This window comes from Pecten maximus, chromosome 9 (assembly GCF_902652985.1).
Source record: "Pecten maximus chromosome 9, xPecMax1.1, whole genome shotgun sequence".
In the NCBI taxonomy this organism is placed as follows: Eukaryota; Metazoa; Mollusca; class Bivalvia; order Pectinida; family Pectinidae; genus Pecten; species Pecten maximus.
This window is the reverse complement of record NC_047023.1, coordinates 18496346-18514306: the sequence shown is the minus strand read 5'-3', so window position 1 is coordinate 18514306 and position 17961 is coordinate 18496346. Positions and strand designations below refer to the sequence as shown.

Below are 17961 nucleotides of genomic sequence, written 5' to 3'. Positions count from 1 at the left end.
ACAGAGCTTACCAGTACATGATAGGAATAAAAAGACTTATAGCAGAAACAAGACATACAAAACGGTATGACAGAAATAAGAAGTCACATGACAGGAAGAAGTCACATGACAGGAGTAGGGAGTCACACAACAGGAATAAGATGTCACATGACTGGAGTAAGGATCCTCGAGTCACATGATAGGAAAAAAGTCACATGACAGGAATGAGATGTCACATGACAAGAATAAGATGTCACATGACAGGAATAATAAGTCACATGACAGGAATAAGAAGTCACGTGACAGGAGTGGGGAGTCACACAACAGGAATATAAGGTCACATGACTAAAGTAAGGAGTCACATGACAGGAATAAGATTTCAAATGGCTGTGTGAAGTGGGAATGGCCAGTGCACAGTAATCATAGGAGCCAACTCGGCCTACATTCCCATAGTGCATCTCTAATGCAGCAGTATTTCCTGATGTGACTCTTCAATTAAGATGCCGTCTGTCTAACATGGTGTCCTGTTACTGAAACGATGGCCTCCCCAAGAGAGTACATTACAGCTCCCACCTGTACAGTACACCTTCCCATGGTGCACCAGGAGGAGAGTAGGTTCAAACCACCATTGTAGCCAATTATAAAACATTATACCAAATTACACAGAAAAACCAGTACATATCATATATCAGGATTTCCTTAATTCAAGACTTGAAGAGCCAGAAATAATGGCCATTTCTAAAAGAAAGCTCACCAGAATTTAATTAGTGAAACCAATATGAAAATTAGCTGTCAGCATCAATCAAGATATTTGTGTATGTATGTAAATCTGAATGGACAGTTGGAAGGGGTGCGATTTTGTCCCTCTACAGCAGGGCACACAAATCTCACTGGTAATGCAACCTCATTATTCCTGTTCTCCATCATTAAAAAGTTCACCGACAAGCTTTCTAAAAATCAATGCCAACCACCTCATCTATCCTACAGCCCTCCTGACACTGAGACTAGTGTAATTTGTGTTGCATCAGGGATGTAGCTAGGGCTCGGCCATCTCCCCTACTGAGACTTGGCCTAGACTCCCTAAAACAAACCTCTAATTAACTCAGTGATGGACCATACAACTAGGTGAGCAAAGTTACACAAATAATCCGATGGTCAGTGACTTCTAGTCAGAGTTAGGTAGCAGGTTGAATGTTCTGTGGGGAAATGTCAGAAATCTGTCACGATTACCTTACTCTAACACAACAGGCACAGGCTTAATTTCAAAACTTATGTTTTATCGGTGCCCTATCTGGGAAAACATAATACCCCAGAGAAATCGGTGATAATGGGCGTGCTTCTATGTCAGGGCCATAAAGGCATTCGTCATGGAAACACAAGTGTCATTATTTGGGATGCTGATCTGAGTCACGGAGATGTTTTTGCCACGTTGATGCTATGATGTAATGATACTGTAATTCATGACGAATTACGATGTAGGAATTCCCAGCTACTATGTTGTTTACAAACAATGCAAAGGAGAGAATGAATACAAAAATACAGCTAATAAACACAGCTAATATAGGAAAACACAGCTACCATAGGAAAACACAGCTAACATAGGAACTCCCAGCCATGGCAACTGTTTTTAAAGTTAAGAAGATGGAACGTCGATTTTAGCTTGAAAATTAATAATTCCATCCTTTTTTAAATGATTAAATCATTTCTGATGTAAACATAAATCTACAACTAAGTGTGAAACTTAGTTCAGCTGAAAAGAAATTGTTTGCTTGATTACAACATCAGATAAGGTTTGAAGGATGAAGTGCCTTGTAACACTATTTTAATGGAAACCATTCAACTTTTTAACTTTTTGTACTAATTCGACCCACCAATATGTTACTTTATCCATTACTATCTAATAGGAATCAGGAAGACATGGATGAGGCTCTTGATGAAAATGAGGGAGGATCACAGGGACAATATATAATAATAGGAGGTTGTTTGGTGCGGCCATGGTAGGTACATATACACCATCACAAACACTCTATAGATGTCACAAAGACTACAACACAGATAGCCTTGACATCAAACATCAGTTGTATAGTCAACACCTTCAAAAGCATCATTCCTGTACTTAATGAGATTTTCAAACAAAATTTCCAAAGATCTTTATATTACTGAAGGAAAGGTTTAGAAAAGATTTTCCCACTGACTGTATTTATTATTTCCCCTGCAGGGTATGGATGTGAGGAGCTTAAAATTAAACTTCCTAAAAGTCGACTCTTCCTTCACGAAACTTTATTGTCGACCTACAACTGACCATGTCTATAAACAACACTGCTATGAAGCAATTTTTGTCTTATTTTGAATCAATAAATTCCAAATAAACAGCAAACAACCCAATACCTGATTCGTCAGTGGAATACGACCGTATAGTCAGACTAAACGACCTTATCTGCTTCATTTCAACGTAAATATACAAGAAACAATAATACCACCTGTGTAATTACCTACCGTGTTTGTTTTTACCATTATCAGACCTGAAATAAGCACACACCACAGGTCTGTAAAAATATATTACACTCTGCCGCCCAAAGTCAGGTGATACTTGTACAAGTACCTACGTCTGCCCCGCTAGGCCAAGACGAGTTTGTACCCAACAACTGATAAATATTTGCTGGTTGCTGTCCATCTCACAGTAGAGAAATACTTTCCTGTATCATTAACTGCCAAAATTTAATTGTCTTGGAGAGTTTGTCAAGTTATGGGGAAAGTCTGTGACCATATGCCACCATAAACCTCCAGTATGATTTACATTTGTAGGTGAAACTGTTACAGATGAGGATAGTCTGACATGAAATATAATATCAGGTGGTGCATCTCACAATACCCTCCAGTTTTATACAGACTGAGCCAGGACAGGGCAATACTAGCCAGGCCATACACCCTGGTATCCCTCGTTGGAGACAGGACAATACTAGCCAGGCCATACACCCTGGTACCCCTCGGTGGAGACAGGGCAATACTAGAGAGGCCATACACCCTGGTATCCTTGGGTGGAGACAGGGTAATACAAGCCAGGCCATACGCCCTGGTATCCCTCGGTGGAGACAGGGTAATACAAGCCAGGCCATACACCCTGGTATCCTAGGTGGAGACAGGGCAATACTAGAGAGGCCATACACCCTGGTACCCCTCGGTGGAGACGGGGCGATACTAGCCAGGCCATACACCCTGGTACCTCTCGGTGTAGACAGGGCAATACTAGAGAGGCCATACACCCTGGTACCCCTTGGTGGAGACAGGGCAATACAAGCCAGGCCATACACCCTGGTACCCCTCGGTGGAGATGGGGCAATACTAGAGAGGCCATACACCCTGGTACCCCTCGGTGGAGACAGGGCAATACTAGCCAGGCCATACACCCTGGTACCCCTCGGTGGAGACAGGGCAATACTAGAGAGGCCATACACCCTGGTACCCCTCGGTGGAGACAGGGCAATACAAGCCAGGCCATACACCCTGGTACCCCTCGGTGGAGACAGGGCAATACTAGAGAGGCCATACACCCTGGTACCCCTCGGTGGAGACAGGGCAATACTAGCCAGGACATACACCCTGGTACCCCTTGGTGGAGACAGGGCAATACTAGCCAGGCCATACACCCTGGTACCCCTCGGTGGAGACAGGGCAATACAAGCCAGGCCATACACCCTGATACCCCCGGTGGAGACAGGGTAATACTAGAGAGGCCATACACCCTGGTACCCCTCGGTGGAGACAGGGCAATACTAGCCAGGCCATACACCATGGTACCCCTCGGTGGAGACAGGGCAATATTAGAGAGGCCATACACCCTGGTACCTCTCGATGGAGACAGGGCAATACAAGCCAGGCCATACACCCTGGTACCTCTCGGTGGAGACAGGGTAATACTAGAGAGGCCATACACCCTGGTACCTCTCGGTAGAGACAGGGCAATATTAGCCAGGCCATACACCCTGGTACCCCTCGGTGGAGACAGGGCAATACAAGCCAGGCCATACACCCTAGTATCCTTGGGTGGAGACAGGGCAATACTGGCCAGGCCATACACCCTGGTACCCCTCGGTGGAGACAGGGCAATACTAGCCAGGCCATACACCCTGGTCCCTCGGTGGAGACAGGGCAATACTAGAGAGGCCATACACCCTGGTACCCCTCGGTGGAGACAGGGCAATACTAGCCAGGCCATACACCCTGGTACCCCTCGGTGGAGACGGGGCAATACTAGCCAGGCTATACACCCTGGTACCCCTCGGTGGAGACGGGGCAATACTAGCCAGGCCATACACCCTGGTACCCCCGGTGGAGACAGGGCAATACTAGAGAGGCCATACACCCTGGTACCCCTCGGTGGAGACAGGGCAATACTAGAGAGAGGCCATACACCCTGGTACCCCTCAGTGGAGACAGGGCAATACTAGCCAGGCCATACACCCTGGTACCTCTCGGTAGAGACAGGGCAATACAAGCCAGGCCATACACCCTGGTATCCTAGGTGGAGACAGGGCAATACTAGATAAGCCATACACCCTGGTACCTCTCGGTGGAGACAGGGCAATACTAGCCAGGCCATACACCCTGGTACCTCTCGGTGGAGACAGGGCAATACTAGAGAGGCCATACACCCTGGTACCTCTCGGTGGAGACAGGGCAATACTAGCCAGGCCATACACCCTGGTACCCCTCGGTGGAGACAGGGCAATACTAGCCAGGCCATACACCCTGGTACCTCTCGGTGGAGACAGCCTGACAGGGCAATACTAGCCAGGCCATACACCCTGGTACCCCTCAGTGGAGACAGCCTGACAGGGCAATACTAGCCAGGCCATACACCCTGGTACCCCTCAGTGGAGACAGCCTGACAGGGCAATACTAGCCAGGCCATACACCCTGGTACCCCTCAGTGGAGACAGGGCGATATACCCCTCTGTTGGGAATAATTTTACTCTGGTAAATCTAAGAGAGTGACATTAGCCAGGTCATACCTACATCTCAGTTACCCTGTATGTGTATTTGAACGTGTTATTGATAGCAGACAGCGACTTAATACTTCACTTAAGATCTGTTGATGAGATGGCTATCATATCATCATAGAAATGTGTATTGGTTTCATGTGTAAACATATTAAATGTTCCAGTATTGATGTTAACAAAACATGACTCGTTATTATCATTGTGTCAATGATATGGGTATACCAACTTTTGATGAAAATCTATACAAAGAACTGATGTCACTGACCTTCTTATCATTTACCCACGATATAGACAAACACAATTTTATTTGTGAATTCAATTACAAATGTATATCATCACAACATACAAGGTATTTTTCTCAATATTTTGAAAACATTAGCAATGATTGTCAGTGAGTTACTAAAATGAACCTCAGTGGTATGGATTTCAGAGGGTAGTGGCCCGTAAAACCAATAGGCTGTGAGCATGGTGGCCCATTGCTTCTGGAGCCCTACCGAACCATTAGTTTTCAGAACCACTCAGAACCATTTTATTGTAAAACTAGATGCCCATAAAACTTAAGGATTCTAAAGAGTCATGGCATTTCCTGCTAAAAAGGACTCCAGTTTTTCTCAACTAGAATTACTTCCTTAAGTCTACGGGTATATCTTTCTACAGCTTGTTAGACTGGAGCTTTTTGTGTACACTATTCCCAGTAAAAACTTTCTCACCTGATATATGATATCTAAAATATTTCAAGTCTATTTTTTCCCCCAAATTTTAACAGGTTTTGTTTCAATAAAAAACTTTTTGGTGTCTGATAAAGAGAGGAAGATAATGGTCTTCTATAAAATACACTGATCGACACCACTTAAATTGCACACCAACAAAAACTAGCAGCCTTCAAACTCAATGAGAGGAGACAGGCAGTAATTTCTTCAGCAGGACAGAAAACCACAACTAAAGTCGTTCATTAGTGCAAACTACCAGTAATCTAACCACTCCGGCTCCTCCATCGGCTCCTCCATCATGCCCTCCTCTTACTGGCCTTTATAATCTAATTAACAAGTCTACAAACTTGTCACGATTGCTGTCTATGTCTACAGTATCTGTGTTACTCTGCCTGTGCACCTTACTGGAACTAGGTACTTTTATACCCATTACACAACGTGTCTTGTATGGGAAGTCTTTAATCTCTTCTTAGCCTAATGTTTGTTTACTTTATCCCCCCCCCCCCCCCCCCCCCCCACCCCCCTCCTCTGTACTTCAGTAGGTCAAACAATACATCGCCTCCATCGTCTCTGATGCACCTCACCCATAAACCAACGGCTTTGTGTGTTGAAATAAAAGATGAGTTTTTTCTTGAACAATCCTATGTATATCAAACACAGATGTGATCAGTTGCAAATGCATGATATACTCATCAATACCTGGAACTGTCATGGATTATGATTAACACAACATAAAGCAATCTCATCTGTTCTCAAAACAAGCGGAAGTAATTCAACATTTTATGGAGGAAAAAGTAGGTCACAGAAGTCAACAAATATGTTTTCAGCAGCCATTATTTCACATCTTCTCCTCAACATATCCTTCACTACATCTGGACCAAAATAATAATGACAGTATATACAGGGTTCAGTATACACAGGGTCAGTAATAATGTCGGTTTATACAGGGTTCAGTACACACAGGGTCAGTAATAATGACAGTTTATACAGGGTTCAGTATACACAGGGTCAGTAATAATGTCGGTTTATACAGGGTTCAGTACACACAGGGTCAGTAATGATGACGGTTTATACAGGGTTCAGTACACACAGGTCAGTAGTAATGTCGGTTTATACAGGGTTCAGTACACACAGGGTCAGTAATAATGTCGGTTTATACAGGGTTCAGTATACACAGGGTTAGTAATAATGACAGTTTATATAGGGTTCAGTACACACAGGGTCAGTAATAATGACGGTTTTGTACAGGGTTCAGTAATAATGACGGTATATACAGGTTCAGTACATACAGGTTAGTAATAATGACGGTTTATACAGGGTTCAGTACACACAGGGTTAGTAATAATGACAGTTTTGAACAGGGTTCAGAACACACAGGGTCAGTAATAATGAGAGTTTTGTACAGGGTTCAGTAATGACAGTTTATACAGGATTCAGTATACACAGGGTCAGTAATAATGACGGTTCATACAGGGTTCAGTACACACAGGGTTAGTAATAATGATGGTTTATACAGGGTTCAGTACACACAGGGTCAGTAATAATGACAGTTTATACAGGGTTCAGTACACACAGGTCAGTAATAATGACAGTTTATACAGGGTTCAGTACACACAGGGTCAGTAATAATGATGGTTTATACAGGGTTCAGTACACACAGGGTCAGTAATAATGACGGTTTATACAGGGTTCAGTACACACAGGGTCAGTAATAATGATGGTTTATACAGGGTTCAGTACACACAAGGTCAGTAATAATGACAGTTTATACAGGGTTCAGTACACACAGGGTTAGTGATAATGATGGTTTATACAGGGTTCAGTACACACAGGGTCAGTAATAATGACAGTTTATACAGGGTTCAGTATACACAGGGTCAGTAATAATGACATTTGTACAGGGTTCAGTATACACAGGGTCAGTAATAATGACGGTTTATACAGGGTTCAGTACACACAGGGTCAGTAATAATGACGGTTTATACAGGGTTCAGTACACACAGGGTCAGTAATAATGACGGTTTATACAGGGTTCAGAACACACAGGGTAAGTAATAATGATGGTTTATACAGGGTTCAGTACACACAGGGTCAGTAATAATGACGGTTTATACAGGGTTCAGTATACACAGGGTCAGTAATAATGACGTTTGTATAGGGTTCAGTATACACAGGGTCAGTAATAATGACGGTATACACAGGGTTCAGTACACACATTGTCAGTAATATCGGCAGTTTAAACAGGGTTCAGTACACACAGGGTCAGTAATAATGATGGTTTATACAGGGTTCAGTACACAGAGGGTCAGTAATAATGACGGTTTATACAGGGTTCAGTACACAGAGGGTCAGTAATAATGACTGTTTATACAGGGTTCAGTACACACATTGTCAGTAATAACGGCAGTTTAAACAGGGTTCAGTACACACAGGGTCAGTAATAATGACGGTTTATACAGGGTTCAGTACACACAGGGTCAGTAATAATGACGGTTTATACAGGGTTCAGTACACACATTGTCAGTAATAACGACAGTTTATACAGGAACTAGATCTTTCCTGTAGAGACACCATTCAATTCTTACACAACAATGTGTGAATAATGCATACACAAGAGACTATACAATGGGGCAATGTTTAGGAGTGACCTTTTAGGAAACATAAATGACCCAATGTTTAGGAGTGACCTTTGAGGTAACATAAATGACCCAATGTTTAGGAGTGACCTTTGAGGAAACATAAATGACCCAATGTTTAGGAGTGACCTTTGAGGAAACATAAATGACCCAATGTTTAGGAATGACCTTTGAGGTAACATAAATGACCCAATGTTTAGGAGTGACCTTTGAGGAAACATAAATGACCCAATGTTTAGGAATGACCTTTGAGGAAACATAATGAACCCAATGTTAGGAATGACCTTTGAGGACACATAAATGACCCAATGTTTAGGATGACCTTGAGGTAACATAGATGACCCAATGTTTAGGAGTGACCTTTGAGGAAACATAAATGACCCAATGTTAGGAGTGACCTTTGAGGAAACATAAATGACCCAATGTTAGAATGACCTTTGAGTAAACATAAATGACCCAATGTTTAGGAGTGACCTTTGAGGGAAACATAAATGACCCAATGTTTAGGAGTGACCTTTGAGGAAACATAAATGACCCAATGTTTAGGAATGACCTTTGAGGTAACATAAATGACCCAATGTTTAGGAGTGACCTTTGAGGAAACATAAATGACCCAATGTTTAGGAGTGACCTTTGAGGAAACATAAATGACCCAATGTTTAGGAATGACCTTTGAGGTAACATAAATGACCCAATGTTTAGGAGTGACCTTTGAGGAAACATAAATGACCCAATGTTTAGGAGTGACCTTTGAGGACACATAAATGACCCAATGTTTAGGAATGACCTTTGAGGAAACATAAATGACCCAATGTTTAGAAATGACCTTTGAGGAAACATAAATGACCTAATGTTTAGGAATGACCTTTGAGGACACATAAATGACCCAATGTTTAGGAATGACCTTTGAGGACACATAAATGACCCAATGTTTAGAAATGACCTTTGAGGAAACATAAATGACCTAATGTTTAGGAATGACCTTTGAGGGAACATAAATGTTTACAAGACAAAATCCAATCAAGCCAATAAGTTCCAGACACAGTGGGTGTGGAGTCTGTTACTATTGAGGTTTGGAGGATGCTAGGAGTGCGAGACAGCTGATCCAATAAGAATCGCTCTGTACCTTCTCCATCTCATTGATAGTAAAATCAATTACCATGTTGTTATTTACTCGGTTCAAAACGTAAGAACCAAGAACCATAATTCTTCAACAGTTCTTATCATTAAGGCATTTGGCAGAAACACGTGTAGAAACAGAAGTAATCGTGACGAGACAACACCACCTCATGTGTACCGGTGGATATTTACCTTGCCCTGTACAAGTTGAACGTTCTCATTCACTAATCATACAGCACTTCTGTATATTCATCCACTTGGCTAATTAAACACAGCTATTTTATTGCCCACAAACCCATTACAAGCACAGTACTTGTTCGATGCCTTCAAATGTTATTCCTAAGACGGGCAACGTGGATACTCTCTCTCCCTCTCAAGGGATTAGAACTGGCTCACATACATACCTATTTAACTTTCATCAATGCTGACTTTTTAACTACCTTCCCAGAGACAATATCAAACATATGTAAACTGTACATCTCTAGGGCAGAGGGGGAACAGTACAGTGTCACAGGTAACTCCTTAGTGGTTCTACACATCAGTTTTAGGATTTGGTAAAGACACCTACCTGGTTCTAAAGGTTTTTATTTGACTTGGGTGAGATGTCTGGTTTTTAAAGGTTTTTATTTGACTTTGTTGCGATGTCTGGTTTTTAAAGATTTTATTTGACTTTGTTGCGATGTCTGGTTTTTAAAGATTTTATTTGACTTGGTTGAGATGTCTGGTTTCTAAGGTTTTTATTTGACTTGGGTGAGATATCTGGTTTTTAAAGGTTTTTATTTGACTTGGGTGAGATGTCTGGTTTATAAAGGTTTTTATTTGACTTGGGTGAGATGTCTGGTTTTTAAAGGTTTTATTTGACTTGGGTGAGATATCTGGTTTCTAAAGGTTTTAATTTGACTTGGTTGAGATGTCTGGTTTCTAAAGGTTTTTATTTGACTTGGGTGAGATATCTGGTTTTTAAAGGTTTTTATTTGACTTGGGTGAGATGTCTGGTTTATAAAGGTTTTTATTTGACTTGGGTGAGATGTCTGGTTTTTAAAGGTTTTATTTGACTTGGGTGAGATATCTGGTTTCTAAAGGTTTTAATTTGACTTGGGTGAAATGTCTGGTTTCTAAAGGTTTTTATTTGACTTGGGTGAGAGGTCTGGTTTCTAAAGGTTTTTATTTGACTTGGGTGAGATGTCTGGCTTCTTAAGGTTTTTATTTGACTTGGGTGAGATATCTGGTTTTTAAAGGTTTTTATTTGACTTGGGTGAGATGTCTGGTTTATAAAGGTTTTTATTTGACTTGGGTGAGATGTCTGGTTTTTAAAGGTTTTATTTGACTTGGGTGAGATATCTTGTTTCTAAAGGTTTGAATTTGACTTGGGTGAGATGTCTGGTTTCTAAAGGTTTTTATTTGACTTGGGTGAGAGGTCTGGTTTCTAAAGGTTTTTATTTGACTTGGGTGAGATGTCTGGCTTCTTAAGGTTTTTATTTGACTTGGGTGAGAAGTCTGGCTTCTAAAGGTTTTTATTTGACTTGGGTGAGATGTCTGGCTTCTAAAGGTTTTTATTTGACTTGGGTGAGATATCTGGTTTCTGAGTTTTTATTGACTGGTGAGAGGCGGTTCTAAAGTGTTTTTATGACTTTGAGTGTGGCTTTAAAGTTTTTATTTGATGGGTAGAAAACCTATTTGACTTGGGGATTTGGTTCTAAAGGTTTTTATTTGACTTGGGTGAGATGTCTGGTTTTTAAGGTCTTATTTGACTTGGGTGGAGTCTGGTTTTTAAAGTTTTATTTGACTTGTGTGGAGTCTGGTTTTTAAAGTTTTATTTGACTTGGGTGAGATGTCTGGCTTCTAAGGTTTTTATTTGACTTGGGTGAGATATCTGGTTTTTAAAGGTTTTTATTTGACTTGGGTGAGATGTCTGGTTTCTAAAGGTTTTTATTTGACTTGGGTGAGATGTCTGGTTTTTAAAGGTTTTATTTGACTTGGGTGAGATATCTTGTTTCTAAAGGTTTTATTTGACTTGGGTGAGATGTCTGGTTTTCTAAAGGTTTTTATTTGACTTGGGTGAGAGGTCTGGTTTCTAAAGGTTTTTATTTGACTTGGGTGAGATGTCTGGTTTCTAAAGGTTTTTATTTGACTTGGGTGAGAGGTCTGGTTTCTAAAGGTTTTTATTTGACTTGGGTGAGATGTCTGGCTTCTTAAGGTTTTTATTTGAGTTGGGTGAGAAGTCTGGCTTCTAAAGGTTTTTATTTGACTTGGGTGAGATGTCTGGCTTCTAAAGGTTTTTATTTGACTTGGGTGAGATATCTGGTTTCTGAAGGTTTTTATTTGACTTGGGTGAGATGTCTGGCTTCTAAAGGTTTTTATTTGACTTGGGTGAGATGTCTGGCTTCTAAAGGTTTTTATTTGACTTGGGTGAGATGTCTGGTTTCTGAAGGTTTTTATTTGACTTGGGTGAGATATCTGGTTTCTGAAGGTTTTTATTTGACTTGGGTGAGATGTCTGGCTTCTTAAGGTTTTATTTGACTTGGGTGAGAGGTCTGGTTTCTAAAGGTTTTTATTTGACTTGGGTGAGATGTCTGGCTTCTTAAGGTTTTTATTTGACTTGGGTGAGAAGTCTGGCTTCTAAAGGTTTTTATTTGACTTGGGTGAGATGTCTGGCTTCTAAAGGTTTTTATTTGACTTGGGTGAGATATCTGGTTTCTGAAGGTTTTTATTTGACTTGGGTGAGATGTCTGGTTTCTAAAGGTTTTTATTTGACTTGGGTGAGATGTCTGGCTTCTTAAGGTTTTTATTTGACTTGGGTGAGATGTCTGGCTTCTAAAGGTTTTTATTTGACTTGGGTGAGAGGTCTGGTTTCTAAAGGTTTTTTTTTGACTTGGGTGAGATGTCTGGCTTCTTAAGGTTTTTATTTGACTTGGGTGAGAAGTCTGGCTTCTAAAGGTTTTTATTTGACTTGGGTGAGATGTCTGGCTTCTAAAGGTTTTTATTTGACTTGGGTGAGATATCTGGTTTCTGAAGGTTTTTATTTGACTTGGGTGAGATGTCTGGTTTCTAAAGGTTTTTATTTGACTTGGGTGAGATGTCTGGCTTCTTAAGGTTTTTATTTGACTTGGGTGAGATGTCTGGCTTCTAAAGGTTTTTATTTGACTTGGGTGAGATGTCTGGTTTCTAAAGGTCTTATTTGACTTGGGTGAGAGGTCTGGTTTTTAAAGGTTTTTATTTGACTTGGGTGAGATGTCTGTTTTTTAAAGGTTTTTATTTGACTTGGGTGAGATGTCTGGCTTCTAAAGGTTTTTTTTTTGACTTGGGTGAGATGTCTGTTTTTTAAAGGTTTTTATTTGACTTGGGTGAGATGTCTGGCTTCTAAAGGTTTTTATTTGACTTGGGTGAGATGTCTGTTTTTTAAAGGTTTTTATTTGACTTGGGTGAGATGTCTGGTTTCTAAAGGTTTTTATTTGACTTGGGTGAGATGTCTGGTTTTTAAAGGTTTTTATTTGACTTGGGTGAGATGTCTGGCTTCTAAAGGTTTTCAGTTGACTTGGGTGAGATATCTGGTTTTTAAAGGTTTTTATTTGACTTGGGTGAGATGTCTGGTTTCTAAAGGTTTTTATTTGACTTGGGTGAGATATCTGCCTTCTAAAGGTTTTTATTTGACTTGGGTGAGATGTCTGGCTTCTAAGGTTTTTATTTGACTTGGGTGAGATGTCTGGTTTTTAAAGGTTTTTATTTGACTTGGGTGAGATGTCTGTTTTTTAAAGGTTTTTATTTGACTTGGTGAGATGTCTGTTTTTTAAAGGTTTTTATTTGACTTGGGTGAGATGTCTGTTTTTTAAAGGTTTTTATTTGACTTAGGTGAGATATCTGTTTTTTAAAGGTTTTTATTTGACTTGGGTGAGATGTCTGTTTTTTAAAGGTTTTTATTTGACTTGGGTGAGATGTCTGGTTTCTAAAGGTTTTTATTTGACTTGGGTGAGATGTCTGGCTTCTAAAGGTTTTCATTTGACTTGGGTGAGATTTTTAAGGTTTGGTTTTCCTGGGTCTACATGTTTTTAGTTTAGACAGACTAACAACAAATTCTCCTCACCAGAAGAATAGTTATATCACAAAGTTTGACAATTTAGGATATACAGAAGAGGACTTGTTTTGCTGAAGAGAAGGTTGACAACTTTTTTCTTTTTCTTTTTTGTTAGTTTTTGTTTTGTCTGGGTTTTTTTTTGGAGAGGTGGGGTTGGGGAACATGTTCATATTTTGTAGACTTTAGATAAAAAAGGAAATTCTAATAAATGACTTACCTTTTTCGTCCTGTAACTGTTTTGAAGTCGAGAGAAGACACTTGGCTTTCGTTTCTTTTCTTCTTTCCTGGACTTCGATGGATCCTCCAGATTTGAAGGACTAGACATGAAATCACAAAGTTTGAGTTAAACATCCTGATGCATATCATACTTGTTCAGCAGTAAACACTACCTAGCGGTCTTGTACAGTTATTCTAGGATTAAAATCTGTATTATCATTCTGACTAATCAGGTGCAATTCTACAGAAGGATAAACTGAAGTGTTGGATAAACTAAGACCTACAAGTATGTCATTGTAACGATCATAAGTAAATGTTTGTTAATAAATAACTTTTAATTTTGAAATAATTTTCAAATGCATTTCATGCCATTTAATTTGTTTATATATTCCAAACTTGGGTTTATCTAATATTTTTCTATGAAAATGTTCATATCTTGAGGTTTTAAAAAGAAAAACTATTTTGTCTCCCAAAGAACAGAGAAGTTGGTGAGGTAACAACAGCTTGCCTACAGACCTCATGGCCTTGTCCTCTTTGTATGTAATCCTATAATCAATGATTTACACACTACACACAAACATCAAAGCTCACCATTTTCTTTCTATAACAGCAACATCTGGTGTAGATTCTAATTAAGTCAATTTTCATATTTATAAGAAATTTGTCATCTCGCAGTAATAATATATAATGTGCTTCTTGATAAGTGGATTAGAACTACATAGTCTTCAAGGACAGATGAAAAAAAAGTTTATCTTTTTTTTTTATAAGCTTTCTTTTTTTCCAGATTCCTATATTAATACATGTACTGAGAATTAAATCTTACTATTAAACTGTTAAAATCATTGTCCTAGCTGGGATTACGGCCTCTGTCCTACACACGAGTAGAATATCCTACCTTAATTGTACATTCCAAACATACGGCCTCTGTCCTACACACGAGTAGAATATCCTACCTTAATTGTACATTCCAAACATACGGCCTCTGTCCTACACACGAGTAGAATATCCTACCTTAATTATACATTACAAACATACGGCCTCTGTCCTACACACGAGTAGAATAGCCCACCTTAATTGTACATTCCAAACATACGGCCTCTGTCCTACACACGAGTAGAATATCCTACCTTAATTGTACATTCCAAACATACGGCCTCTGTCCTACACACGAGTAGAATATCCTACCTTAATTGTACATTCCAAACATACGGCCTCTGTCCTACACACGAGTAGAATATCCTACCTTAATTGTACATTCCAAACATACGGCCTCTGTCCTACACACGAGTAGAATATCCTACCTTAATTGTACATTCCAAACATACGGCCTCTGTCCTACACACGAGTAGAATATCCTACCTTAATTGTACATTCCAAACATACGGCCTCTGTCCTACACACGAGTAGAATATCCTACCTTAATTGTACATTCCAAACATACGGCCTCTGTCCTACACACGAGTAGAATATCCTACCTTAATTGTACATTCCAAACATACGGCCTCTGTCCTACACACGAGTAGAATATCCTACCTTAATTGTACATTCCAAACATACGGCCTCTGTCCTACACACGAGTAGAATATCCTACCTTAATTGTACATTCCAAACATACGGCCTCTGTCCTACACACGAGTAGAATAGCCTACCTTAATTGTACATTCCAAACATACGGCCTCTGTCCTACACACGAGTAGAATATCCTACCTTAATTGTACATTCCAAACATACGGCCTCTGTCCTACACACGAGTAGAATATCCTACCTTAATTGTACATTCCAAACATACGGCCTCTGTCCTACACACGAGTAGAATATCCTACCTTAATTGTACATTCCAAACATACGGCCTCTGTCCTACACACGAGTAGAATATCCTACCTTAATTGTACATTCCAAACATACGGCCTCTGTCCTACACACGAGTAGAATAGCCTACCTTAATTGTACATTCCAAACATACGGCCTCTGTCCTACACACGAGTAGAATAGCCCACCTTAATTGTACATTCCAAACATACGGCCTCTGTCCTACACACGAGTAGAATATCCTACCTTAATTGTACATTCCAAAAATGACTTCTGTACCAAATGATTATTTTGTTTATGGTTAGAATTTCCACATTCAAATTTCTATAACATTCATATGTCTCTAAATCTAGTTCCTTCATAATTTGGATACTTTTATTTATTTTCTACTTGTATTTTTTTCAAATTGTTACAAATATGGTTTCTCTGTTATAGTCGTTATCTAGAAGTCAATAGCTGATTATTTACTATAGTTAGCAGTCTGTCTGTTTGTCTTGAGGACTAGGCTTGGTTCTGTTAATACCACACAGTGTTAGATAAGTCACATTTTCACTGACTAATATAAGGAATATTACAGACATTCCTATTTTATCCACCAGTTATCTTTATATGTCACATGTCCATGCATGTCGGAGGAAAACATGTTTGTCTCTCACTTTGGAAAATAAAAGTACTTAACATTTTCCTTTTTCTCTCCATATAAATCATCTTAACTATACTTAAACTGTAACAGATGTTACATGTGTTGTCAAATAACAGCCACTGTGAGTATATTTATTAGAATTATGTTTTACAAGCCGAAGATGGTTGACATTAAAAAAATCATCTGGATTTATTTTTTTCTTTCAAGGACAACCAGGTGACCAGGGCAGCATAATAAACAAGTAACAACTTGTATAATACTATTGAATAATTATCATCACAAGGCAAGTCCATGTGACAGGAACAAGGTGTGTCAATCAGCTGGTGACCTTCTCAACATACAGTCAAGGTCATACATGTCCACGAGATGGTCAATTTCTAAACATAATTAAGGTTAATGTCATACATGTCACAGGCGAGAATACATTAAACACAAGGTCAAGGTCATGGTCATACATGTCCACAAGTTAGTCACTTTCTAAACATATATGGTCAAGGTCATATATTTCACAATCTTGTCACCCTCTAAACACAAGATCAAGGTCATACACATTACAATCTGGTCACTCGCTAAACACAAGGTCAAGGTCATACACATTACAATCTGGTCACCTTCTAAACACAAGGTCAAGGTCATACACATTACAATCTGGTCACCCTCTAAACACAAGGTCAAGGTCATACATTTTACAAGCTGGGATACATTAGTGATCTACATCACAAAAATATTGTTATACCAGACAAACTCTCACACAAATGATAAATATCAGCCACTTATAATCTAGATATTTAAACAATCTGCTCTTTTAAAATAAATACTAATAAAAAAGACAAACATTTGTATATTCATAATTAAAACTTAAAAAGAAAAAATGATTATCTTTATCACAAATATAAGTACAACATTTATTGAATAACATTATATTAATTAAAAGCATAGAAAGATCATAAAAATCCTAAAGTTTGAGAAGTTTTTGTGAACAACAATACATAATTTGGTAGCTGTGAACAACATTTGTTAAAGGACAACATTAGACTACTGTAAGTATGGTGGGTATATAGGTGTCTATAGTTTTATATCCCAGCTACCGGCACACACAGTCAGTGACAAGCAGAAGCATTACACTACTATATATATTATTTATAGTTTAGGTTAAGCGATTAAAAATAGCAGACCTGGAAAAAATTCTAGAGAACTTCATACAACAAACTAAACACATATTACATAAGAAAGTGCATCAATATTTTAGTAAGATGTATATTATTTTCTAATACAAACAGAGTTATCTCCCTTGGTTCACTGTAATGCAGTTAATCAAAATCACATCGTTTCTGCTGGGGCACTCAACTTCACTGCAAAGTTTTCCTCATCCCAGCCAAGCCAATTAATTCCCATCTTCCTCTTGAAAGCTCCGTTTAGCATACTAGCCCCCAACTTACTAAGCCAAAAGTTCCCCATTCCAAAACCCACCCAGTTTCTGTCTTCCTTTGGCCAGAAAGTTGCCCATCCCCCAACCCATCCATTTCTTGTCCATGCTCCACCTCAAGTACTAGCCCCGGACTTACTCAGCCAGGAAGTCAATGAGGGACACCTGAGACCGCCTCCGGCTGTCGCTCTGTCCAAGAAGGCGATTTGTATTCTCATCATCATCTTCCTCTATTTCATCTTGACGACGAAATTGTGCGCTAAAAGAACATGTCAAATATCATCATACTACACGTAATAACAGCTTGGAACCTGCTGCAATTCTGCATCAATTTAATTTGTAGAGAAAAAG

General features: G+C 39.4%; 1 protein-coding gene across 10 annotated transcripts in view; it reads right to left on the bottom strand.

Moving 5' to 3' along the window:
• Positions 1–17961, bottom strand: part of LOC117334867 (rho guanine nucleotide exchange factor 28-like) — a 209554-nt gene that overhangs the window by 62285 nt on the left and 129308 nt on the right. For 8 of the 10 annotated variants that reach the window (XM_033894704.1, XM_033894703.1, XM_033894701.1 and 5 more), the window contains 2 exons: positions 17750–17869; positions 13734–13833 (listed from right to left, as the gene is read on the bottom strand). In XM_033894704.1, the coding sequence (XP_033750595.1) occupies positions 13734–13833; positions 17750–17869 (220 nt within the window). The remainder of the gene's footprint in view (positions 1–13733; positions 13834–17749; positions 17870–17961) is intronic. The other 2 variants (XM_033894708.1, XM_033894710.1) reach the window with 1 other exon arrangement.